The sequence below is a fragment of the Thunnus albacares genome, chromosome 17 (assembly GCF_914725855.1).
Source record: "Thunnus albacares chromosome 17, fThuAlb1.1, whole genome shotgun sequence".
NCBI lineage: Eukaryota > Metazoa > Chordata > Actinopteri > Scombriformes > Scombridae > Thunnus > Thunnus albacares.
The window spans coordinates 13,915,111-13,942,514 of record NC_058122.1 but is presented as its reverse complement, the minus strand read 5'-3'; the positions used below and the strand labels follow the sequence as shown (position 1 = coordinate 13,942,514).

The 27,404-nt window shown below is 40.4% G+C and overlaps 1 protein-coding gene and 1 long non-coding RNA gene across 2 annotated transcripts in view; one reads left to right on the top strand and one right to left on the bottom strand.

Annotated features, from left to right (window-relative positions):
- Positions 1–552: 552 nt before the first annotated feature.
- baiap2l1b (BAR/IMD domain containing adaptor protein 2 like 1b) overlaps positions 553–27,404 on the top strand; it is a 30,680-nt gene continuing 3,828 nt past the window's right edge. Inside the window, exons 1-12 of the mRNA XM_044330583.1 lie at positions 553–1,650; positions 3,753–3,828; positions 4,118–4,204; positions 11,231–11,292; positions 12,680–12,751; positions 14,305–14,439; positions 19,087–19,239; positions 19,516–19,671; positions 20,312–20,426; positions 20,683–20,899; positions 23,245–23,307; positions 24,372–24,591. Of these exons, the coding sequence (XP_044186518.1) occupies positions 1,600–1,650; positions 3,753–3,828; positions 4,118–4,204; positions 11,231–11,292; positions 12,680–12,751; positions 14,305–14,439; positions 19,087–19,239; positions 19,516–19,671; positions 20,312–20,426; positions 20,683–20,899; positions 23,245–23,307; positions 24,372–24,591 (1,407 nt within the window). The 5' untranslated portion in view covers positions 553–1,599. The remainder of the gene's footprint in view (positions 1,651–3,752; positions 3,829–4,117; positions 4,205–11,230; positions 11,293–12,679; positions 12,752–14,304; positions 14,440–19,086; positions 19,240–19,515; positions 19,672–20,311; positions 20,427–20,682; positions 20,900–23,244; positions 23,308–24,371; positions 24,592–27,404) is intronic.
- Positions 10,957–26,220, bottom strand: LOC122966401. Its single transcript, XR_006398389.1, has 3 exons — positions 26,101–26,220; positions 25,664–25,673; positions 10,957–11,035 (listed from the first exon to the last, which is right to left on the bottom strand). It is a non-coding gene; the product is annotated as an uncharacterized LOC122966401 (long non-coding RNA).

Below are 27,404 nucleotides of genomic sequence, written 5' to 3'. Positions count from 1 at the left end.
ATTCAATAGGTTTTAACACTTAAACTTGCAGTGCAGAACTTTTACATCTAAACGAACGTCATTACATTCAAGCCCTTGCCAAATGAATTTACATAATCACCACCAGGTAAATCCATTGACTGTGTACAAATATGCACGTCATGACAGCTCCCCAGAAGTAAGCCAAAACATCTCGATCGCCTCCTAGTGGCTAGTTGCAGTATAAGTCCCGCCCCTTCCATGTTAGCGGCTAGGACATGAGCCAAAACTAAACAATCAAAGTATACATCAAATAAATTTTTCCCAAAGATAGTCTCTGTCATTTTAGGTTTTTCGTATCACGCAAATGTTTGTCCAAGTGCTCATTTTTCTGACAAGTTTGTTTATAATTGGTTATTTAACGATTTAAGAAGGGGTGCGACTTCATGATTGACAGCTGTGACAGCTGCCCTCAAACCTCCGTCAGGCGGCGGGACGGCGGAGGGGGCGTGTCCCGACTCTACTGCGCAAACTCTTGCTCCAAATGACGTCAAACAAGCAAGATGGCTGCTCCCGTAAAGGAGATAGTTGGGCTTCACTTGTGCATAGCGGTATTGAGTGGAGACGCATCGTCCATATTTATGTACAGTAAATTAGCAAATCTCTCTGTATTTCACAGTATACCGGAGATTTCAATCTGGTGTCGGGTTTGACATTCCCGCGCTGGCCGGATTTATGCAGACTGCGCACGCTCTATGGGCAGAGCCGGCGCACTAGAGACTTCTGCCAGCTGTGCCGGCTTCCGTAGCTCTCTGCTAACTTGAATGGGGATAAAATAATATTCACGGGGCTCTTCTAGACTTTCCAAATGTTATCAGGCCGTAAGATAGGACGGAGTAGGCCACTGTAGAGCCTATGACGTAGAAGCACGTGTCAACGGTGTTTTTGTAATTACTGTCACTGCCAGAAGGGGGAGACAAAAGTCATGCACGCCAGCTTTAGTTTAAGATTCGTTGTTTTGGGGCTAAAACATATAAAACATATTAAAAATATGTCAACTAATTTATGTTTTTCGTTGAATTTTACACTTAGCAGGCCAACAGAACGAATTTTCACACTTTGTGTGAAGATCTCCTCAACAGGTTGCCCATTGTGGTCACTTGACAGGCGGTTTAATACAACCAAAAATAGATTTAATTTGAAATAGCCAACCGGAAAAGACGGTAATTATTTTTAATTCCGGTCTACTTGACGCCTCTCCACCTTTTCTTACTTTACTACCCCCTCAGGCCTCCTCCCCTCCTGTGAACTAACCACCTACAACACAAGTTTGACAGCTCAGCTTTTCTCGTGTTCACACGCAGAGCGCAGCAGCAGCAGACAGCTGGACTCTCCTCCACTGGGCTCACTTTTCCTTTTTTTCCTCTCTCTCTTTCTCTCACTTTGATCTTTTTTGGTAGATATGTGTGCGTGTTGCGTCTCCTGCTGGCTATGAGGAATTCTGTGTGTTCGTAGGATTGGTCACTTTCCCCTCTGGCTGTTGGAGAGAGTGGACCCGTTTTTTGTCGTTTGGCGTTGGTGTTATCTTTTTCTCTCTTTTTTTTTTTCTTTGTTGGACGTCGAAAGGGATCTAACTTAAACATGTCGAGGAGCGCGGAGGAGGTGAACAAGCTCACTGAAAGTACATACAAGGTGGGTTGCTGGTGTGATAGGAGGCTGTGGACACAACAGGTGCGCCCACGAGAACGGGGAAAATACAGGTTGAGGCACAGATCCATGTGTCCACTGTTGAACAACCTGTTGTAGTTCCCAACATTGGCAGCTCAGGTGTTCTTAATTTAATCTCATTATGTTTTAATTAAAACTCATTAAGTTTATTTGGGTTGTAGCTGGATTTGTTCACTAACAATAAAGACAAAGATGCAGTGGAGGGCAAACGCACCTGGACTCAATTTACTTTCCTTTAAGGCTGATAAAGTAGCAGAATATAGCCTATATTATGATAATATTAAAATGAAGTGTCAACACAGGCACTTTTCTGTATACAAGTTATTTTTCAAGGGTCTTGTGCTTCTGGTTAGAGTTATCTAAAATACCCCCTTTGTTTTCATTTACCTGTGTATAAGTACAATTTCCAGTCTACAGTGTGGAAACAAGTTTATCAACAGTTTGTGCTTTCTGAGAACCAGAAGTGGACTTCCAGTGAATTTTGATCATTTCTTAAAAAATAGCCCCACCCTAGGAGTGCCATTTCCTCATTAAAGTGCTGCCTTCGTTGATCAGCATCATCTGAACTGCTCGGTGGTTTACTCTGGCATCTGTGCCATGTAGTAATTATTTCTATAAAGATAAGTGGGTGCTTTTGTAAGTGAATTGCTGTCCTCCAAAACAATTCTAATAAACGGTCAATTGCCTCACATTGAGTGCTGTTAATTCATTTGGGTTAAAAGAAAAAAAAAATCCACTCAAAATGAAGCCAAATGATGTAGCTTATCACACTGTGTCAGCCAGGTCTGCATACTTCACTCCACAGGTGGCACGGTGAAGGTTGAGTGTGAATAAAGAGAATTGAGAGGGGAAAAAAGAGACTCAGTTGCTTTTTCTCACCCTCTTCATAGCATTTAGCCTCCTTGAATAGCTTTTATCACTGGCCTCCTCTCGGGACAGCCCCCACAGCTCCTTGGTGTGATGAAATGCAGGAAAAAAGACTCCAGGTTTAATAATTTAGCTGGCTGTGTGTGTGTGTTGTGCGGTAAGATTATACAGCAAGCTCCTCGGCAGCCATCACCTCTGCTGCTATAATCAACAATAGCCCAGAATACTGTGTGTTTGCAAGAGCAGGGCAACAAATAAGGGCTACGTTGTATTGTTTGTGGTGCCCGAGGATGTCTTAAGGTCAATGAGTTCAGTTTTTACATCTTATATGAATTCTGATATACAACAGTATGTCAAGTTGTACATATTTCTTGAATTATGAGACTGTGCAGTGTTTTTAGCATTGACAGAATGACAGCTCCTAATGGAGTCTGAATTCATACATGTTCTAAATCAAATTACATAGCTTATTCATATTAATAAACCTCCTCAGTTGCATGATGCAGGGTGTCATTTCTTATGTATGCTGTCATCAGAGTGACAGTATCTGTAGGTTGAATGCCATTTATTGACAAAGGTGTGAATCAGGAATGTTGATCATTACAAGGCTCTTGAAACATTGTTTGCCTTGTGTAACTTAAGGTGGATTACTGATGTTTTATCATTTCCTGCATTCTGAGCTTGGGTGTGAACTCAAGCTAAGCCCTTATCCTCTCATAGATATTTGTCACAACTATGTTAGACACTGCATAAAAGAGAGAGAATAGCTCAATACTTTACATAATTACATAGATAAGTACTCAGTCTAAGACATGATTATAAATGATAGTTCCACTCTGTGACATTGATCAGGGAGCTTTCTTGAATGGAGACCACCAGCCCTGTTGGTTTTGTCCATCTAAAAATTCACAATGCTGTGTTAAACATGTTGATATGCATTATACTCAATGTGAATGTTCTTCTTGGTTTTCTCAAATTATTGCAATTATTCTTTGTGTGTCTTTCTATGACATCCTCTGTCAAGCAAATTAAGATAGCTTGCAAGGTGAATTTGTTCCTAAAGGTCATAGGTCATAGCTCCTGTTAATGATTAGCCAGCAGGGTTTAACTTATTTACATGTCATCTCACTCAGTAAAAATGAAAACCTCAAATGACGATATAACCAAATGTCTCTCTCCTTTCGTCTCCACCCACTCAGAATGTGATGGATCAGTTCAACCCAGGACTGAGGAACCTGGTCAACCTCGGCAAGAACTATGAGAAATCAGTGGCCGGTGAGCATTTTGACTCTCTTAATAAACATTTACAGTAACTTAGAGTTTAGAGAGATACATGCTTGTAACATAAAAAGTTAAAGATTGGCTGGGAGAGTAAAGGCTTTCACCACTGAGCTATTCTTCTTGCTCATTTCCACTATCAGAAAAAAAAGGATTTCAAAGGCCAGATCTGAATATTGTATTTGTTGTAGGTCATTGTCCAATGGTCCTCCACACACCGTAGGGAACCTATATTTCTCCCAAACTTTTTTGATAAACATTAATAATCATTTTATCATTTTCCCAGCAATGACCCTGGCGGGAAAGTTGTATTTTGATGCAATGTCTAAGATTGGGGAGAATGCTGCAGTGTCTCCTGTCTCCAGAGAATTAGGTAAGTTTCCATGTTGCCCTCTGTTCTGGCTCTCTGATGGGATAAACTAGTGAAATCTGCAGACTGTTGAATGAGTTCCTGCCTTTCTCAAATAGTTGTTTATCTCACTTGAGTGTCAGAAGCATTCATTATTGGTTTCCAGGGGTGCCTCTTTAGAGTTCATGTCTGCAATTTACCTGTACTGGCTGAATAGTACGTTCTGCAGATCAGACATTAACAGTTTCACATAAGTAATCATTTATATGAATGCTGTTCTAAAGTCAACATTAATGATAGTAGTGGTTTTTTATCAAGCAGTGCCTCACAATCAATAAAAACAAAACTGACAAATGGTACATTTCTTTAAAAATCCCCTCCAGACACGTAGACATAAAAATACTCTGCTTTGAATTATATATAAACAACTATAACAAATTGTGCAGGTGAGGTTTAGAAAACCCCTAGAGGCTTATGAAAGTAATCTCACCTCATTATGCATTATAAGCAAATACAAAAGTCATGTGATCCACAAAAATAAGCAAACAAGCAACCATAGAATCAAAAAGCAAACATAAAGTAGGCATAAATCCAGCAAAGACATAAAATAAATAAAATAATGTAATGAGGGTTTGTGTGTTTTGGTGTATGTGTGAGTGTGTGCGCACGCTTACTAAAGCATACTTGTGTTAACTCCTTATGAGAGAGAGAGAGAAAGGCCAATTATAATCAGATATGATCAGTGTCTGATATGTTTTTTCCACAAAAATGTATGTACCTCATTAAAATCCTGAAAGTGGCATCTACTCTTCTTCCCTCATCTCAGAAGCTTAAGTGCTGGACACACGATGTCTCCTACTTCACTGTAAAGTCCAGTCTCAGTGTTTGTGTACTGGAGGATTCAGGTTTCCACATCACACTGGTGTAAGTTGCATTCTGGAGTGGAATCTTCCAAACTAGTTGTGATGTCACAAATCATGCCTGTAAGTCCCTGCCCCTTAAAATTAGATTTTACATTAGCAGAGAGACACTTTGCACTTTCAATAGATGAACATGAAAACAAACTCTGCACATACATCATTCTGCATAGTGTGGCTCAAATATCCAACTGTAGAAAAACCTTTATTGAGTGGAGAGAGACTTCAAGCTAAAGATCAAGGAGGCAAACAGCTTAATCACAAGATAAAGCAAGGTAACATAAATAGCCTGAGTGATAAGTTTATTTCTAAAAACACTTGGTCACCTTTATTCAGAAAACCTGCAGTGGGGGTCTGGGGATGCCTGATAAGGATTCAAAAGTCTAGAAAAAACATCAAGCGGACAATTCATGCAAAGCCTTAAATGTAATCTACAAAATATGAAAAAAACCTCCAGCCAGTCACTGGTGCAGATGTGGCCTTGACTCTGCTGAATGTTGAGCAAATTGTATTGTTTTTGTAGGAAGAAAGTAAACAAAATGAAGTTAAACTTTATTCTGTCTAATGTTCTCCTTTATCACTGAGATACATAAACCAGGAGCACTGTAGCTTGACCACAGCAGCTGCTATACTTTGATTACTGCCGACGTGATGTTTGTGATGGAAGTACTACGCTATGTGTGATAAGCTTAGAGATATACTGTGGAGCAGGGTTTGTTTGGTCCTCTGTTTGTTTCTAGTCAACTCCCCAGGCTTCAGTTCCCACAAGCTAATTTGCAGTCCAAAAATGTCTGGCGTCTTAACTCATTGCCACTAGTGGCACACGTTGATTTAACCACTGTATGATTCTCAACTCCCCTGCCGATCAACAGAAAAACTGCTAATTCAATTCAGCAGCACAGTAGGAAGTGCCACCTGGTGTTTTACTGGTGTCGGTCTCCTGGTACACTTAAAGTGGTACTAAACCCCAAATAATAATAACATTCACCCTGTGCAAACTTGACAAGTGTTTAAAAAAAGTATGTTTGCTCCTTAATGTAGAACTGCAGGCGAGGTCAGCTTGAATTCATGTAAGTTACAATGGATTCTAATAGTGGAAAGTTTGTGTGTTTGTAAGTGGTTTGAAAAGTTTTGATACTTTAACAGTCAGTTTTGTCTAATTTTACAGGTTGTTGATAGGGGTTTGATCCTGTTTTGGGTGCTTTATCATTTTAATAAATAGTGTTGTGCACATGTTGAGGATGTGACTGTGTGTTCGCCTGTATTTTAAGACAGCCTGTATTTTCCACATTGTGGAGAGTAAACATAATAACATGACACTCAGTGATTTGCCATCTGGAGGTTATAAAATACACTCTGAGTGTGCAGTTGAGGCACTTTCTCCATCAGGCTCTGGAAAACAGACTGGCACATCGTGACATAGTGCTCTGTTTTAAAATATTAAGTAATGAAAAGACTCAATACTGTTGGATTTCAACTTTAAAAAACACCCAAATTGTTTAAATGAGGCAGCTCGGTTTGAACTCATTTCCACCTGGATTTTATATCTGCATGCATCAAAGGATGTTGGTTTGTGCTGTAAGAGGATAATAATCAGAACAGTTTACAGTAATCCAGGTCTTTTTGTGGTGAGTACAGCCTGGAATATGTTTCCTGTAATAGGAAGTGAAGAGGAAATGAGAGGAGGGGCACAAACAAATTGCTGACTATTTCTGGAGTCTAATTAATAAAACAATAAACTACAAAGTGCTGCACACAAATAAACAGAGAAAGCCCCCCTTTTAAAAATAAGCAGAAAATGATACATGATTTGTGTAGGGTGGAGTCATGATGTCCAGGCTGAGTCACACTCACCCCTGACCTGTGGACACACTCCAGTACCTGCTAATCCCTGTATGACAGAGACAGACAGAGAGAGAGAGAGCGAGACACTCTGGTCTCATGACAGCTCAGTTTAGTCTGAGTCATTATGAGGGATTATGTGGAGCAGGAGGTGATTAAATACACACCACAAACAGTCTCATCTAATCTAATGATCTCAGCCTGTAAAGCTGAATGCATTGCAACTAGATTCTGAACTATACACACCGCTATTATCAAGCAGGACGTCTGACGCTGAATGCTGTCAGAATTGCAAGATTACAAGACTCTGTTTAAAGAATGATAATGAGAATGAATTTCTTCAAAGAACAGAAAGTCATCTTGCTTCTGAGCCTGCTCGTGGACGTAGTGAAGCTGCCCTGTCAGAAACCTGAGCTCCAGTGACGCGTAGCCAACCAGAAACCAGATACTCTTGAGAGGCATTGGAGGACCAGTGCACGTCGTCCTCCTACCGTCTTCCTTTAATTCCTTTAGTCTCCCTCCTTGTCCTCCTCCTCTGCCAGAGTTCAAATGTCAGCAGTTTTTCATTCAAGCACCTAGATATCTGACTTGTTTCCTTCTCTGGTCAGACCTTACTGTGTTTGAGGTGAAACAAAGTCTTAATGATGCTGGAAACTAACATATATTGTTGGTTTTCCTCAAAGATTTTTGACAAAAACCCCCACAACTGTTAGCCTAAGCCTATGAGACACTATGACTGTGCAGCATTTTGTTGCACGCAGGGAATTTAATCTCATCCACCCTTGTCCTTTTTACAGCAGAAAGGGCTTTGCAGACGCTCCATAGACACACACACACACACACACATACACAAAAACAACACACACATACGCCGTCCTTTGATGCATCCTGGCCTGTTCAAATGGCATCAGGCCCACTTTACATAACCCAAGCATGTTTGCATGGTGTGTCAGGTGGCTGTCGGCGATGCCAGGATTATTTTGCCCACAGTCAGTCAAAACAGTGGAAGAACTGTGGGCCGCTTTGCATGCTACCAGCAAAATGTTGTTTTCAAAATCAGTTCAAAAAAAGGGAGGTTTTTTCATTTTTTTCCTTTTCTATATTTTGAACACATTCAGTTCTATTTCGCTCGCAGAACATGTCCTCCTACAGTATTTAACTTTATTTCCTCTACTTTATCTCTGCTCCACAGTAGTCACAGAGCTCATGGCTCAAGAATGGAGCTTGATAACACTTTTTTTATGTTAAATCAGTTGCAATTAAGTGATCATTGTACATAGAATTCATTCAAAATAACAAGGCTGAGTCTTCTTTATACAAACACATATAGATGTGCATGACACACCAATCTCTACATCATAGATTATGAAAGAAAATAAAGAACAGTAGCATTTTTCCCCTGTCTTTGTCACACTTGCTGTTCTATAGGACGGAGTAGGAGAACATGACATGTTTGCTTGCATAATTTACACCTCACCAGAGGCAAAGGAGATGTGATTTAAATCACTCAGCTGTCTTGTTCAAACAGGACATACTGACACTATGACATGAACTACAAAGCCTAAAAAAAAAAAAAGCCTGCTCATAGTGTAGGTGTTCTGCTGTCTTTCTCATAACTGTCTTAAAGCTGCACCATTATATTAGCAGCATGTTAAACTGAATTTCTGATCATAAAAGTCTTTGCACTTTCGTATTTGCATATGGCTCCAGTACTAAAAAGAAATACTTTACTTCTCATTTAAGTTTGCTGAATTGCCATATGCTTCCTTTTTGTGTTTTAGGCAGCAGTTATCAACCCTGTACTAGTGACTGCAATTCTGCTTCACAAAGCTCAGTGTGTCCAGCCACGACTCCAGACTCATTTACTGCCTGGGTAAACAGGGCTGTAGGCAGCATGTCTGTATTGTGTGGGTTTATCCACCGTAGGTTTGGTTTTGTTAGCTAATGGCGACGGATTGCTTCTAGTGTGATATCTACATCATGACACATTATTGCCCTCACACCTTGCTCAATTGAGCACACCTGTTGCCCGGCAACATTGTGTACAGACCATGGCAACAATAAACAAATGAGCATGAACTGCTGGTAGAAAAAGACGGTTGATCCCTGTGATGTCACTGTAGCGAATGTGTACAATCAGTAACATGTAATGACATCACATTCGTTATGATTTCATTAGTCAAGTTTAGTTATGTTAATGACTCACTACTTCTGTGCCCTACAAACAAACCAGTCTGTCAGGTATTTGAATCTTTACCACACCTGCTGACGTTTTTCAGGTGAAGTTGTTCGTTTTGCAAGATAAAAAGGGACTTAGGTCAGATATGTTGGGCATTCAGTCCTGCGCAGGTCCTTTTAGTGGGTGGTTTACTTTAAATTCTGCGTCTTTCTGAGTAATGCGCTTGACTTTTCTTACCCTCAGCCATCACATCACCCCTAATTCTCTCTCTCCCATATGTCTGTTTCTTGCCATATCCAGTGCTCAAGCATACCTTTTCCTGTCTCACTATATGTCTCCTTTTATACATTTTCTCCCCTCTCCTCTTATCCAAGCCTTTGCCCATCACCCCCACGTGTTCTCATTTCCTTTCCTCCTGCCCTTTCTTCAATGATCTGATGGCCTTTATCTGCTGAGCTGTTTGAATTGCGCTGAGTGAAAGAGCCAGTCTCACCATAAGGCGAGGTGGGGCAGGCAAGATGTTGAAAGACAGAGCGGGGAGGGGCTGTTTACATACTGATGAATGCACAGGTCATAGTGATACATCAGACTGGCAGCCTGTTGAACAGCTGTCATTGGTTTACATAGTTAATTTATGCACATCCGAACACTGTTGAAGGAAAGGATTTTTTTTCTATTGGAGGTGCCCCACTAGTGATGGAATTACCTTATTGATTGTGTTTATTTCATTGTAAATTTCACTCTGAAGACAGAGAAATACTGTCACAAGAACAGCTGTTGCCTTTTATTTATCTTTAGAGAAGTCTTCTTTGAGGTTGTGAAAATATTTAAGGAGTAAGTGTTTATTTAGCAAGTGATGACCCAGCTTCTCCATTTGTATCAAATTAGATGTTCATGTGCTCTGAAGCAGAAGCCACAGTAGCTTTTACACTGCAGTGGAAATTCTGTTCGAAAAAACTTCTCAAGGTTTTATCATTATTAACTCTGCTGTGTACAGTGCAGCTGTGGTTGTTGGCTACTGAGGGATTTTTAGTGTTGACATTTCCTCACTGTACACGGAAATTAAATGCCTATGGGAAAAGCCCAGTATGGGAAAAAGTCAAAACATGTGGTCTCAAGTTTCCACTTTTTTTTTTTCTTTTTTTTTTTTGCACACATACATACACACACACACATATATTGTCCCTCTGTGTCTACCAGTCACAAGGGGTGTTAAAAATGGTGTTTGTCAAGGGACCGCACCAGCCAAACACGTACACTTGAGTGTGTAAACACACACATTCAGGGGCTTTTTCAATCTGTGAACGCTATCCAGGCCACAGACAGTATGATAGAAACAGACACAAGTCAGCTTGAAGGCCATCTGGCTCAGATTGGTGTTCTCAGTGTTGCATAATGCTGCAGAGCCTTGAAGCATGGATTTATTGTTTGATTTTAGCACATTAACGTTTTACTTTTTGTTAAAGCAAGCTTCATATTCATTTGTTTGTTGTATGCTTCTTTTAATGAGAGATCCTTAAAAATAATTGTGAAGTACTGTGAATTCAAATATGATTTTTGATCAGTTTTATGTTCACTTTTAAATCACTGACAGTGATCACTGCAGCAGGAAGGTCAATAGGAAATTTAATTACAATTTTCAACTTAATGATTGTGCTCTATAATCCTAATTTGATTGCTTTGGTGAGCAACATGCAAAGACAGAAAGTTATAATATGTGGCTTCCTGCCACCTGAGCTCTTTTTGATTAGCTAAGCAGTAGGTGGTCCAGTTTTTCTGGTCCAGGCACATGTGTTTATTTTCGTTTCCTCTCAACGAAGGAAATCCTTTGTAACATAATCTGTTGCCGGTGACATTCGATAGTTTTTTGGGTTGCAAATGACGTGCATCATTTTACAGCAATACATTAATTCATTTCTGCTCACTGTGACTGGACACTGGTGTCAGTGTTGCAAAAGATCTTTTAGATCAGATTATTTGTTCTGTTCAGCAAAGACAGAAAGAAAAAGCTAATAACACCAAACAAATGGATTACTGCTAGTCTGTTTTTCATCAGACATTAACCAGTACATTGTTTCTCTTCCTCCTTCTCTTCTTCTCTCTGTCTGGCAGGTGTAGTGCTGATGGGGATCTCAGAAGTCCACAGGAAGGTTCATCTTGAGCTGGAGGAAAATGTGAGAGCAAGATACGTTTTTGCACTTGAGTTTTGCGCATACATACTTCCTGAAAATTCCTGCATAACCTAATTGCTCCCAAATTACATTGCCTCACTTCAAATGCACTTCGTCTGACATTCTCACTCTCTGAACCCCCCCCCCCCACCCCCACATCGACTACAGTAGCATCATGGACAGGCAGAGAAAGGGAAACAACAGGTCTGAGTTGTAGGAGCAGTTGTTCCGACTGTAAACAGGGGGCAGGCCTCAACATGCCCTGAGAAAACACCAGCTGTAACTGAAGTCAGAAAGCTTACTGTATGCTAATGCTAACCCCACAGTAGGGCTGCAAATAAGGATTATATTCATTATTGATTAATCTGTTGATTATTTTTTCAGTTAAATAAGTTTAGTCTTTAAAATACCAAGGTAGTGGACGCATACTCATGGAAAGTTTCCAGAACCCAAAGTGTCAATAGTTTATTTTGTCAGAACAACAGTTAAAACTCAAAGGGATGTAGACTGTGATTATATGAGACAGAGAAAAGCTGTAAATTCTCACACTGGATAATTAGAGGATTTTCATTTGATAAATTACTTAAAATGATTAACTGATTATTCAAATTGTTTTTGATTAATGTTCTTTCCATCCACTAATTGATTAGATAATTTCAGCCGTGAATTATAGTAAATCTTGACATAGTAGCAAGAAGATTCTTTTATTAAAATGCACAAGATTGCTGCTCAGGAAAATAATTAATACCCCAGTCTGAAAATAACCTGTTAAATGAGACCCTTGGGGCAGAAAAGTTGTGAGGCACTCCTCTGAGACATTGTTGCTAACAGCATCAGTGGGTGGGTTGACTTGTTAATGGACTCCAGTTGGTGAGTCACAGCATCAATACGAGTCAGAAAAAAAAACGATAGAAGAAAACCTTTCACCAACATCGAGGGGTGTTTGTTATGTGTGTGACAAGGTCTCTGTGGTCCTCTCTGTGTGTGTTTTGTAACGGGGCCTTCCAGTTCATTGATCTGCCCCATGTGGGCGCCGGCGCTGTGTGGCAACAAGGCTGCGGCGATGGGAGCTTCGACACCCTCATACTAATGAGAGAGAGCCAGAGCTGAAAGAGAAAGGGAGAAACTGAGAGAAGTCTGTGGGCATTCCCACGCTTTGTTTCTGACTCATTCATAAGCGCAACCTTGGACTCAGCTGTCACCCCCGCACACACGCACGAATACACTCTAAACGATCACTCTGCGTTCCTCTTTTTTGAGACTTACAATATTTTCCCTGTTTGCTGCTGACACAGTGTAGCACTCCTCCATCCTCCCATCAAGTTTATAATCACCAGTGTGTCTTCTTCCCATCTCCTCTCTCTTGTCCCCTCCTCCTCCTCACCTGAAGTTTAAGAGGTTCCACAGGGAGATAATAACCGAGCTGGAGAGAAAGACTGACATGGATGTCAAATACATGACAGTGAGTAGTTTCTGTGTACGTGTGTGTGTGTGTGTGTGTGTGTGTGTGTGTGTGTGTGTGTGTGTGTGTGTGTGTGTGTGTATGTGTGAGAGAGAGAGAGAGAGAGTCATTCTGTAGCAGCAGCTCTTCATCCATCCCCTTCGTGACACTTCCATATAAAAGTATTTTTTATGTTGTTTGTTCTCATCATTGGTTTATTGTCTAGAGTATTTTTCATATTTATTAGTGGACTACAGGGAATCATGGGGAAGCACAAATACACAATTAAAAGCCTTAGTGTAAAGTAGTTGATTAATAATGATTGTGATCATGCACAGGATGAGCCGGTACAGTATGGAGGATGGATGGATGGAAAACTCTGATCATTGAATGACATCGGGTGTTTCATTTACACTCAAACACTTGAACCATAATCTCATCCAGTGCTGCAATTCAGTGCTATAATTGCCTGTCTTTATGACTTAAGTCATGGTAATTAATGTATTTTGTAAATGGAAGTTATTGCTGCAACAACAACACAGAAGAAAAAAATACAGTTTTATTTTCCAGAAGCAACACTCATCAAAGTGGTACATCAAGCATGGTTTTTTTTTCTTGTTTTTTTTTATTTCAAATGGGAGTTGATGATAGTTCTGGCTTGCCGCCTGCAAGTGTGTTACAGATGCAAATGTGCACAAAAGTAGCTGTATGTGTAATTTAAACTTTAATGTTTTATTATAATTAATCATTATTCTTATTATCTAATGTCAAATTTTCATCTTCACCAAAAATATGATGATACCACTTATTACATTATCAAGGCACTAAACAGTATGCATCAGTCTACTCTATGGAATCAGATATATTGATAAAACGCCAACAACATCAAATAGAATAACAGTTATTATAACGTGTTTCAGAAATGGTTTATTCTAGGGCTGGGCAATATGGACAGAATCAAATATCACAATATTTTTGGCCAAATACCTCGATATACTATAGATATTGCGACAATATTGTAGGGATGACTATTTGTGCTTTCACAAAATACTTAAACAATGAGATTTTTGATAAATAATCATTAGTAATGTGGATATAATGATGATGGGTAAAGGCAAATAATAGAACAGTCTGGTAAGTTCAATTTCCTGTAATGCAGCCATTAAAAACAGGAAAAGACAACACATGCCATATTACGATATTTAAGCATCCAAAATCTAAGATGACATCTAGTCTCATATCACGATATCGATATAATATCAATATATTGCCCAGCCCTAGTTTATTCTATAAAACCTTACAGCATACTTGATCATGTGACATAAGTTTGTTTCATTACAATTTCGGTTATGTCGAGTATACAAACTGAAGTATGTCATGTGTCTAAACCCCCAGGAGGTAATATGTAACTTAAAAAAAAAAAAAATCATTCCCCAATCTTTATATCACTCCACTGAAATAACAAAACTACATCAAGCCAGTCATTCTAAAAGCGCAACCTCACTCTTGATTTCTGCTACGTGACGAGATTCTGTCAAATATCAGCATTCATAAGGATCTTTCCTCTGCTCCAGGCCACATTTAAGAGATACCAGATGGAACACAAGGTGAAGCAGGATTCTCTGGAGAGATCCCAGTCAGAACTGAAGAAGCTGAGACGAAAGAGCCAAGGCAAGAACGCCACCAAGTATGAAAACAAGGAGAGCGAGGTGAGACGGACGCAGACACATCTACCGACACATGACCCGTGTACGGTGTACGCTCTTTCCTCGATACACACACAAACACCCACAGGCGTATTCATATGAGCGTGCACATAATTACACAGACACACATACATTGACAAACCTTGACACCTGAGACGCACCATGTCAAAGCCAGTGTAACAGTAGTTGGGGACAATGTTTGAAGTGTCTGGTCTGCGCAGTCATGCAGGAGAAGATCTGCGTTTGTTGTCGGGCTCAGCCACACCACGAACACACCTGCATGCAGTTCCCCCCCGCACCACCTTGCAGATAGACAGATGCACAAAGAAGCAAGCAAACAAGGAAGAATGTTGACTAGACTTACTATATATAAATCATTGTACTATCTATACAATATCTGCATATATACAAGTGCTGCACTCTCTTCACGCTGCCAGTTATCTGATCCCGAATGGACATCTGGACAACCAAATGACCTTGAGTTTTTTTGGCAATAACTATCACTCATGGTTCATTTTGGTCCTTCCGATTTTGTCACCGTTAACATTGGCGGTTTACGTCAGTGTACAGTTAGTCACTGTGGAAAGTGAAGTCATTATAGCTAGTTTAAGTTGTCATTATATGTTGCCACCACACCCCAACAGCAACCGTGAAGAATGAAAATTGCAGATGACTTTAACCTCGAAGCCACGACCCCGAGAGCGCAGCAGCCTCAGATCTTACGTAACCCGCCTACCATCGATCCAGTCAGGCAGCCTGTTCACCTAGGTGTGTGTTTGTGTGCGTCTGTGAATGTTTTTAGGGTTTGTGTATTCTGTCAACACTAGCCTAGCCTGGCAGAGGGAACGGCCTCACTGACACAAACACGCTGAAAGTGAGAGAGAGGTAGAGGGAGACGACCAAAAACAGAATTACACACTTTAATGAAGGAATATGAGTGTGTTACCATCACTTCTTAAGGTTTATTGCAGATTTAACCTTCTACATGAACTTTGATTTATCATTACCCAGAGAAAATACTTGATAGTAACAAAAATAGTGGCAAAGAATATTTTTCTTAACTTTATCAAGTGCCAGTGACTTCCCAAGAAATGACAAATTTCCCGAGACCTGCATGTCAACTCTGTCTCTCTATTTATCTTTTTAAACTTTTTTTCTGTCATTTGTTTCGTCTCTTTTGTTTTGTCTTTCCCCCGCACTTTCACACTTTTAACTCCATCTCTATCCCTCTTTCACCTTCAACTGTTTCCCCTCTCCTCCCCACCCCTCTCTCCTCCCGCCCTTTCCCACCCAAGAATGAGTGTTCGCACGCTGTTGTTGCTCACTTGTCTGATTTAAGGCCAGGTATTAGGATTTAGACACCCGACATAGACAGAGATGGGCCGGTACACAGACAGACAGGGTGTCACAGCTTAGAGTCAGGAGCTTACAGCAGTAGATGATTCACAAGACACCAAAGACACTTCAAAGCCAGGGAACGATCCATCACACAGTAGAGATGGGGGGGGAAAAAAAGAGAGTGGGAGAGCTGTCACAAGTGTCAGACAATTGATTAAAAGAATCTCAAGAAAAAGTCAGCCTAAGTTTTACTCTCTCTACATAGGATTAACAAAGATTTAGATGTATATCAATTCTCTTGCGTGTCAAAGAGGGACATGTGGAGATGTGTTTTTCTCTTTATGTCTTACCTCTCAGTTGCCATCCCTCTTTCTTTCTTACCTATAGTTCTTGGGATAAACACAGGTTGTCCGTAGCAACAGGCTCACTGCAGTGTTGACAGATGTAAAGTGATTAAGAGGGTGTGTGAGTGTATGACAGAGAGAGAGGGAGAGAAACGCTATTTCTACGTCGAAATAGCATTTCACACTCCCTCTTTGTTTCCTCATCTACTCGTTAGATATTATGCCGCCCACTCCCACAGTTCTGGAAAGGTGTTCACTGTCCTTTTCTCTCTCTTTGTCTCTCCCTCCATTCAATTCAGTTTAAATGATCTTTTGTTGGCATGAAATGCAGGTGTATGTTTTTCCAAGGAAAAACGTAATTAATGATAGTATAATTACACCATAGAACAACTCAATTATCTAAATGAATGCTAGTGATGAATACATATTTGGAGATCTGGGGTCTTTGTTGTGTTCATCAGGTGGTCTGTTGGAAATATTTCATATTTAGTAGGAAGTGGGGTAAATTCTCTATGTCTCTAGGGGGAAAAATACTGAGGGAAGGGTTTCTACATTTTTGATTACATTTATAATGATGAATTTATAATGAAAACTTAGAAAATCTGTGTTTTTATAATGTATAATGTATAATTATCCGTAGATATAACTGCTAGTTTATTCCTTCATATACAGTAGATGTGGAATAATGTGGAGCTGAGCCACACCCTTGTCTCACTCTAAGTCCTTGTGAAAATAAACCCAGTTTTCAGACAAATGTTTACATCACATGGATGATCGGTGCAGTCTGTCAGTTTTTACCACTGTCTGTTAAATAATGCAACAGTCCTTCATGCCAAACTGAGTGAAACACTTTCTGGAAGTTTACAAAGCAGAATAATACTTTTGTTTTGATTACCATGAAGGTCAGTCAAAGTTTTCAGTATGCGACTGCGGTCTGTGATACAACAGTTTCTCATAAACCCAATCTGACTTCCGTGTTGCAGTAGAGCTTGCCTTTATAGCAGCAAAGTGAGATTAAATGAAGAACATAGTGGGATCATTAGAAAATACAGAGGCAGGAACAAACAGAAAAAAACGGAGAGCAGATAGGCAGTGATGGGAAGAGATCTATTTTTACTGTTATTCAGGTAGGTGTGTATGTTGTTTCAGAAATTTGCATCAGTTTATTTTTTGACCTGTAGCCACAATAGTAAGCCTGTAATCACGTTGGGTACCGCGTGAGACACCAACTTTTAGAACACTCTTGATGGACGGGTTCATTTAAGGACTTCCTGACTTCCAGGTAGTTTCTTATGTGGTGAGGTAGACAGGCAGGGCTGTTTGAACAAGGCTGATATGGCCTCTGTTTACAGGTGCTTTTGTCACTGAATACACATACACAGGTGTAGATCATGCCAGTGTCAGATTACTGACACTTTTTACTTACTGATAACAAATATACTTTATATAATCAAAGTTATATTATATAATAGAATCCGCAAAATGTTAACCAATTCCTAAATTTCTATTATATCATTACTTCACTTATTTGGTGTTATCTATGATCCTTTCTGACTGTTTCTATAGAAATAATTCAGCAGTATTATTTTCTCTGTATGAGATGTGAGGGCATGTTTACTGTGGATACTTAAACCCAGAGGGAAGTAAGTAAATAAGTGGGAATTACACATTTCAATGATCTTTATTTTTACTCTCCTACCAAATGGATTTCAATGTGCAATATGTTTCTGAGCACACAGTCAACACAGGAGATGAAAGTCGCCTAATTTTTTTTTTTTTTTTTTTACCCATAAATGCGCCAGCTCCTTAGTAAATAAAGCCCTCAGCCAGTTAAGGTTTTATCAGAGAGGACAACTGTAAGAGCTGAAAAGAGAGGGTGTGTGCTATTGTTTTGACAGCTGTTATAGGAGCGCCAATTCCGGCCAGTTAGATGAGGATGACGATGTGGAGCTCACATGCAGCTGTGACAAGGATTGAGGGAGCAAAGACGGTGTTTAAAAAAGTTGACTTGCTCTGAATGACTGTGTCGTTTATTACTTTTTTGAGAAGAAGTAATATGTGTTATGTGAACAGTCGGGTCCTTTATAAAAAAAAAAAAAATGTTCCATGTGGTTAGAATATTATTCAAATGCATAGCATGAGTCAGAATTCAAATCCAACCATTAACGTAAGGTGGCAACATCAGCAAATACACACACAGCAAATACACACACCAGGACTATAGTGCCATAGTTTTATAACAAAATAGTCCCACATTATTGCTGCATTTACATTTCTGAAACCATTCTTCTCAGTTCAGTTCACTCATATCTACATTTACTGCAGTTACTTTGGAGATAAGTCTGTATGAAGCCTTTTAAATTCAACAGTAACCACTTCACTGTGTTCATTTTTGTTCATGAAAGAAATATAAAATAAACCATAACAATAAATATGCTGAAATAAATGGTCCAGGCTGAAGATTAAGTGATTTCAGAAAACTGTGTGCATGCACTTACACATACACACCCACATCACCAGGATAAAATCCTTTGAGTAGCCTTCTGACCTTTTATAATCCCAGGCTGTTGGTGTAGATAAGACAGACCTTCCCTCCAACTGCTGTTCCCTGTCTCCTCCTCCCTCTGCTGCTCTGTCCTTTCACTAAACACTAAATGCAACCAAATCTGTCAATACAATAAACTCTAGACTTATATACATATCCCCTGCAAGAGAGAGATTAGGATACCCTTGTCTGGTTCGTCTATAGATCAGCAGTGAAAGGGACTAGAAGGCTTCGAACCATGTGGACGGGAAGATAAGACAATGTGATGATCTATTCAACATGGCAGCTTGTAAGACAGCGCATAACAAAAAACTGTTCATCACAAAACATTCAAACCGACTTACTATGTTTCCACTCGTGTATATAGACGGAGAACTTGCACGTACTGAACACCTGTATATGTGCATATGTTTATGTTGTCAGTGCCTGGAAACGTTGACGAGCCGTCAGATGGACATGCAGTTGTTCATCGCAGAAGGCTGCAAGGAAGCTCTGCTGGAGGAGAAGAGACGCTTCTGTTTCCTGGTGGACAAACACTGCATGTTTTCCTACCAGTTTGCAAACTTCCATGACAAGGTAAAAGACACTGGCCATGTTTGTGGTGTTGGTGAAAATCTATTTTAATAGTCGACTTAATGTGGAGCTGTAGTGTTCTGACCTTGAAGTACATCAGATTATACCTCACAGAGAATACCTCCGACAGTTTTAAATCTAACCGCATCACCAAAACCCACAATCTCAGGGCCCACAATGCATCTTGTTACCATAGCAATGAAAATATGCTCACTGTTTCTCCTGATTACTCATGTTTTCTTTTAATAACTTTTCTTATGTCTTACGCCTGCTGGACAGGCCAGAGATATGCTGACGGAAAAGCTGAGCAGCTGGCAGGACCAGTGCAACGATGCCACCGACATGCCCGAGAGCATCCTGTCCATGATCGAGGGACTGCGTACGCCGGTCTCCATAACACCGCTGCCCTCTCCCTCCCCGTCACGACACAGCGTGGTATGATGGGAGGGATGAGGGTACAAATAAAGATGTGTTCTCGTGCTGCTGCGTTGGAGAACATTTTCTATTTTATGCACACAGTTTGGAAGAACATCGTAAGATCGACGCATGATGGCAACCTAATAATTACATCACAATCTCCTCCTACAGAGTAGATGATGTGATTAGATGTCATAGCACCTTATTGTATTGATTTGCATATTAATAAGCAGAGAATTTGAAGATCTGAAGTTGATAAAATACCACATACGATCTGAAAAGAAGTATTCAGAAATACTGAATACAATAAATCCAATTCTAGTCAAGATATAATGCATGTATTAATTACATTTACTCAGCATGATGTAGCTTAATGTTCACATTAATGTAACATGTTATTTTTAATAAATCGTGATGACTGCAAGACATGAAGAAGCTAAATTGAGTTTTGTTTAGATCTTAAATTATGTTGGATTTTACTAGATTCATGCTAAATATACTTATTAGGTTCATGTTTAGCTTTTGAGGCTGTGAGGCTGCTATTGCTATGGTGTTGTGACAGAGATTAGTCTAATATAGTTAAATAGCAGCACCTGCACAGTTTCCAATGTGGTAATGGTATCATATATATTCATATATCATTTTTTTTCTGTGGCAGAACATCTCTGCACCTCCAGCCCCACCTCTAAAGGCTCAGACCAGCCCTCTGGCTAACATGTTCACTCCGGAGAACAACACCACCAGCGCACCCACCATGACTAACAACAGCACAGGTATTAAGAATATGGCATTGGTTTTCATTTAGCACCTCCCTCTGTGCTGGCGAGGCTTCAAGCGTGCTCAAGAACCGTCTGTTCTCTCCTGAAATGTAAATGGCCTTTAGCCTTTCTGGAACAATGACACTCTCTTCACTTGGGTCTGGATTTAGTATATCGCTTTCAAAACTTTCAACACTTTGCAAAACCTATTACAGGATAAAATGTATCAAATAAATGTAAATAATTCAATTTCTTCCTCCCTTTCTCCCAGACCATGGGAACAGCGAGGAGGGCAGTCTGGCCAGATCTGTGTCTGTTGCCACGGGCCTAAACAATATAGTGAAGAGGCCACGTGTGCGCACAATCTTCCCCCACACCGCCGGCAACAACAACACACTGCTCAGCTTTGACGAGGGTGAAGCCATCATCCTGCTCATCCCTGACGAGAAAGACGGGTGGATGTATGGCGAAATGGAGAAGAACGGAAAGTGAGTTCAACCGCATGTGCTGCATTTGTATTGACCAGTCATATAAAGACTTTAATCACACAAATGAGGAAAGTCTTGTCCACATACTATATGTAAAGTAGGGACACGATTGCACATGAAAAGCAATATATGTATCTGCAATCCTCCAATGAGTCAGGTGATTGATATGAGTTGGACTGCACTGTCCTAACTGGACAGCCTGATTGTCATGCTGGCCACGCACACGCATGCACACAGCTCAAGGCTCGGTAAGTGCTGCCTAAGCTGGAACACTCACTGATAAGAAAATCAAAGTAAAGTATGGCCCGAGGGTGGGATGTACGATAGCGGACTGGAGTGAGGCAGAGAGAGAAGTTCAGAGTACCACCTGCTCTCCCACACAAACAGGCACCAAGCGAGCCTGCTCTCCTCAGGTCTCTGATGTCTGACTTTTCAAAAAAGGGATTTGATCTAAAGCCCTTGGAAGTGTGTTTTTGAATTTTAATCATTCATCAGTTTTGATCTTCGTCACTATAAAGGGAAATTACCTGGCAAATATGTCCAAACAACTGATCAAGGATAGAAAGGAATCATTTGTGAGTTGCTTTCAAAAGGGAGGCTGCCACAAAGTAAAACTTTGGTCTTTCTGCCTCGCCGCTGCAAGAGGGGGCGAGAGGAAGTGCCTAAAGGCTAAAAAACGTGTACATCATCATGTCTATCAGAGCGCACCATCTGACGAGTTAGGCTTCTTGTCCCGCAGGTGGGTTTGGCTTTGATGCATTTGGGTTTCAGACTGGGTTTCTTTCTTTGTCTTACATAAGCTTTGATAGTGTACCCCAGCAACTCACCAGGCAACACCCAGACTGATTCAGATACCCACACATACTGAGGATGAACTGAGGAATAAATGTCAGCAAGACAGAGATACATTTGAATCACAGTGAACAAAAAAAGGCAATGGTAATACACAGCATTCGACAAATAACGACAACTGACTTGTAACTAAGCACATAATTACCATGTTCGCTTTGACTTTGACTCCAGCAGATATACACACCCCTGGCTACCTGTGCCAGTGAGATGTCCTTGAGAAAGGTTTTTATTAATCCACGGTTGTTTCAGCAAAGCCGCTCAGCGACCAGCGGTAACAACAGTGCTGGAAACAGAACGTGTGTTCAGTGGAAAACCCTTCTCTAAATAAATAAAAGCTGTTATTAGTAACAGTGTGATTGACTGAGTTGTATTTTCCAGTAGGACTTGAGAGCGTTTTTATCACAGGTACACAAAGGGAACTTACTTTCCAAGCCAGATGTGTAAATATTAACATTTTATCCACATGGCGGGAGAGGCTGATTGGCTACACAAAGATTATTAAAGAGTGAACAATCTTGTACCATAACAGCACAATGACACACAGTCCTTGAACTGAGCTTGTGACACAGACTAGATCTCCCTCATTATTTCCCTGAACCTTTTCATACTGTCATGTGAATTCTTTTAAATGTGTTTTTAAATCAGAAATAATCCATTTCTATCATGTCAAACTGATAAATTGTCAAAGCAAAGTCACCTTCAGTCAGTTGAATCATTCGACTAGCTTGTATTGTTCTCATTATGTTTCTCAACTCGTTGAGTTAATTTTGGTGTGTGTGTGGGCAGGAACAAATTGCTTCATGATTTCTTGAACTGCAGCCGCTAGAAACCTCAAGTCTCTGATGTCTGACATTGACTCATTTATATAACAAGTGCAAAGATTGATTCAAGTTCTAAACAAACACTTGATAAATTGTGTCAGCTCTGCAAGTTGGAGGTAACAAGCAAGACCTTGAAGTCATTCAAGTCATTGATTTCCTTTGCACCATAGAAAAGATGGAAAACATTCAGTCTCCAACCAACAGGGAGGATATGTTAAAAGAAAAGCATTTAAAATAGTACCCTGTGGTGATAATTTGATGTTTGTGTTTGCAAAGCATCTGTTCACCAGGATGTCTTTTCTATGACGAATCACCGCTTTTTGCTACCATAGTTACCTAGGTATGCATCCACACAGTATATGCAACAATAGAAAGGGCTAGAATAGCTCTAAATTATCTTGACAATTCTCAATGTGGGGGGAAAAAAAGGAGCAGATCTGCCTGTATGTCTCTGTAACTGTCTCTGTATTCCTTCTCTGTCTCTGTATCTTCTAATTAAGAGATGGAGAAAGCCACTGAGTAAAGGTTAGAGCAACAGAGCTCTTCACCGCTGTCCTGCAATCATTTAGAGAATTTCTGTGCAATGAGAGCTGACAAGGAGGCTGGCAGTAGGATAGACCACAGATGTAATCATCTCTAACTTGGCTCCTCTCTGTGTCTCTATCTCCTCAGGAGGGGCTGGTTCCCTTCATCGTACTGCCGTGCACTCTCTGAACCACTCGTGAATAACAACAGGTAAGGAGACTCCACGTTCCAGCTAACAGATACACACACACACACACACTCTAGCAGGTTTCATGTTACAGCCAGCTGTATTGTTGGTAGTGCTTCCTCTAGTTACTCCTGTTAGAGTGATGACCATTCGAATCCTATAGGGGACTCTCCCCTTCCTCAACCTTTGATTCCTATTGTCCGACGTTCAACCTTCAGTCCTCAATCATTTCTCCACATGAAAAATTTCTTAATTTCTTTCTGTTTATTTTGGATTCATAAATGTGAATAAAACTTTAAAGTGTCCTTCGCTCATACAAAGACTGAAAGACTCAATTCTGTGTGGTTAAAATGGATCCTAAGTTGGACTTTTCACACAAGCCCAGCAAAATATCAGGAAACATGATGTTGTGTGCTGATGAATAGATTTTGCTGCTGATGAGAGAGAGAGGGAGCGAGAGAAGGTTCACAGAGTCGACTCCAGGCTTTTCTTCAAAGAGACTAATCCCTGTCGGATTAATTTATTAGATCGTAATATGCTGCACCTCCCACAGAGAGGCTGCCAGCCAACTGCTACCAGTCACGGAGTCAGAAAGTTTAAACTATAACCAGTGCCGGGGGACACAACAACACACATAAACATCCTTGTGTATCTTGTCTTCATGAGGTCCCTCCGCTGACCACATGAAGAACCCTATTTTTATCTGTGTGGTATTAAAATTGGGCCCTAGCTTTGCATCCCATAACCCTAATTTTAACATCATCTCTAATAAGTCTAACATCAATTTTTACTTAAACCTTAATCTAAATATAATTCTAAACCCAAGATACAGTCTTCAAACAGCCTTTGAAGATAGAAATACAGGAGCAGACATACACACATACACGCACAGCCTGAAAGACTCATGCAGAGTCCTGTAATTAGTTTGATTAAGTGGCCTTTTTCTTCTCTCCTTTTCCTGACTCTTCTTCCTCCACTCCATCTTTCATCCTTTCATCCCCCCCATCTGTCTGTGCTCTATTTCTGTCTTTTTCATCCACCCTGTTCCCTCTTTTGTCATACCATCCCTCCTGCTCCTCCTCCACAGTGTGTCTGCTGCCCCATACCGCAGTAGGAGCGTGGTCAACCTGCACCATCAGGACACAGAGACAGACGAGGCGACCATGGTCCTTCCCCCAGCGGATTATTGTGACAGCCCGCAGCGCAACCCCATCAAGAACAGCACCTCGCCCACCGTCACCACAAATAACAACCACCAGCACTCCCCCACGCCCTCTGCAGCCTCCTCCTCGTCTGATCACAACACGGTCAGTCAGTGGGGCTTAGATCTCAGTTTTAATCAGTCCATAGCAATTTGACCTACTGTCTCCTGCCAGACCTTCCTCCTGTACAGTCCCGCCATAACCTCACCTGATACCTACTGTACCCTCAGCTGTGCAGCCTTATCTTGACTTCTGATGACAGTACATTTGTGTGTGTGTGTGTGTGTGTGTGTGTGTGTGTGTGTCTGTGTGTGTGTGTGTGTGTGTTAGTGGTGTCAGATGAGCTTTTTATGTCTGCCACAGAAACCTGACTACACTCTGAGTGTCGGCTGACATACACAGAAAAAAATCAGTTATTTGGACTCGGGGTCAGTTGAACACTGAATTTGCTGTGGATACATCTAATATGATGAGATTATCACATGAAAAATACACATTAAGCACAAGCACAGTCTGACAGGTGTTTATTCTGGGTGCTTTTAACTTGCAAGATGAAGAAAACACACTTACTATGTTGATGTGTTGCAGGTTTGTACTTAATTGCAAAAGGCACCTGTAAGTCCTTGACCAAGTAGTTAACTTGTGTAAAAACGTTCAATCATGTGGATTGGAATTGGGTGTTACATGTAGTAACATTGGTTGTCTGTCCTGTCTGTTGCCCAGAGCATTTTGGTCATTTCCAGTCATCTATTAACCTATGATCCATGAAGCAGTTGCAGAAACTAAGTGGATTTTTACCTCTACTTAGACTGTTCAAAAACACTTTGAATAAGGGCAAAACTTAGATCAAGAAAGCCTAGAAACCCTGTTGTTTTTCTTCAGGAAATAAAATGCTTTAGAAATTTGTAAGAGAAGCTAAACCAGTCTTATCCAAAACTGCAGTCTCAGGACTCTGTTCATCCTCACATGGTTGTAGGGGATGAAGATAGAGGCTGAGTATCTGTCAAGAATATCGTCTTTGTTACAAAAACTCCCTTTTGTGCTGATAATAGGTCTCCTGGAGACTCTGCTAAAAAGCAGTAACATTGGGATAGAGATGAAAACAGGGTCTGTATGACTGAAGTCGTTAACAGGGCGTGCACACACACCACCCATCCTTTGAAGTATGGGTGTGAACCTTCCAGCATCTCAGAATGGGCATCAAAATATGTGACACCTCTATCCTCACAAATGTAAACATGCAGTTATCATATAATATAATATTCTTATTGCAAGCGTCTCTCATGCCAACATTGCTGTAGTTTACTTTACGAATGTTCTTCTATTTGCATTCCATGCAAAGCATCAGCCATGGTTGCGGTTTCCTCTGCGAAAGCTTTTTGCAGCTCCCCAGGCTGTGCTGGGTAAATGTGAATGTGTTGCGGTAGGTCAGGGTCAAATGGACTTGTACACAATGACACTGCTTGTCTATTGTCCAGACACCAGTTGTGAAAGTGGCTACATCATACACACTCACAAGTACAGTCATTCAAGCCTTACTCATCTCTAACAGATGGAAGATTTAGGTCCTAGACCATACATACCATTCATTTACATTAATTTCCTGAAGTTCACTGTAATCTTAAAGTCCCCCTCCACTCAAAAATATGTTATTCTTCTTATTCCTACATTTGAATGTTAGAGTTTCACTGTGCAGAATGATGTATGTGCTGAGTTTGACACTAGAAGGCTGTTTTCACATTCGTCCGCTGAAAGTGGAAAGTTTCTCTGTGTTCACTGGAAATCCAATTTTAAGGGGCGGGCCTATATGTGACATCACAGTTTAGAATCCAATCACGGTCCAATATTTAACTTATACAAGTGTGATGTGGAAACCTGAAACCGCCAGAGCACAAACTCTGAGAATAGACTGTTCAGTGAAGTATGAGACATCTTGTATCCAATAGTTAAACTTCTGAAATGAAATATATTTGCATATTTATAGAATCTCGAATTTTTAATGAGGGAGAAGGAGTAGATGTCATTTTAAGGATTTTAACAAGATAATTTAACTTTGTGGAAACTCGTGGAAAAACCATATCAGACACACATAATTATTCAAAGTAGAGTATTTTATATAAATTTTAAAACATGTCTGGAGGGGATCTTTAACATATACAGACTGGAACTGATGTATCGGATGATTATGTAAAACATGCCGTAAATCACTGTTTTGCAAGTTAAATCAAGTCTCATGTTTTCAACTTTGTACCTAAGATCTTTACTTTATGTAAAATGTGTTCATTCTTGCACCTTTCCAACCTTATATAAGTATATACAAGGAAGATGTAGACGGAGACGCTGACAACCAAAAGAGTGCAGATACAAAAACAAAACACAAACCCACACTCACAGCCAATGTGGCTATTCTGGTAGGCTGTGATGTTTGACTCAGATAAGAGATTCCACGGTCAGATAGCAAAGAGAGATACTTTTCTCTTTCTTGCCTCTACAGTATTTATTATTTACAACTAATTTGGTCCACACCCACAAGCAGACAACGATTAGCATTCTTGTGTGTGCGCGTGTGTGTGTGTGTGCGCGTGTGCTCTCCGCTGTCAGGCCTGTCGGTCTACATCCGGCCTGCATCTCTCCACCACTGACTTGGTGTTAGATTGGAATTCTACCCTGGGTGAACCTGATACCAACCTTCCCTGTTTGTCGCTGTCTCTTCATTCTTTCATTTTATGTTGTCATTGTTTGTCTGTTTATCTCCACATCTGAACACTTGTCTAGCAGTCTTACTTAGCATACCTCTCATGCTGTCTCTTTCTCTCTGTCCCTCGCTCTATTTCCACAGTAAATAGGGGTTACTTACAGGGAAGTTTACCCTCCATTCATTCCTTGTGACTCACAAACCTTCGAATTCTATTTTAAAC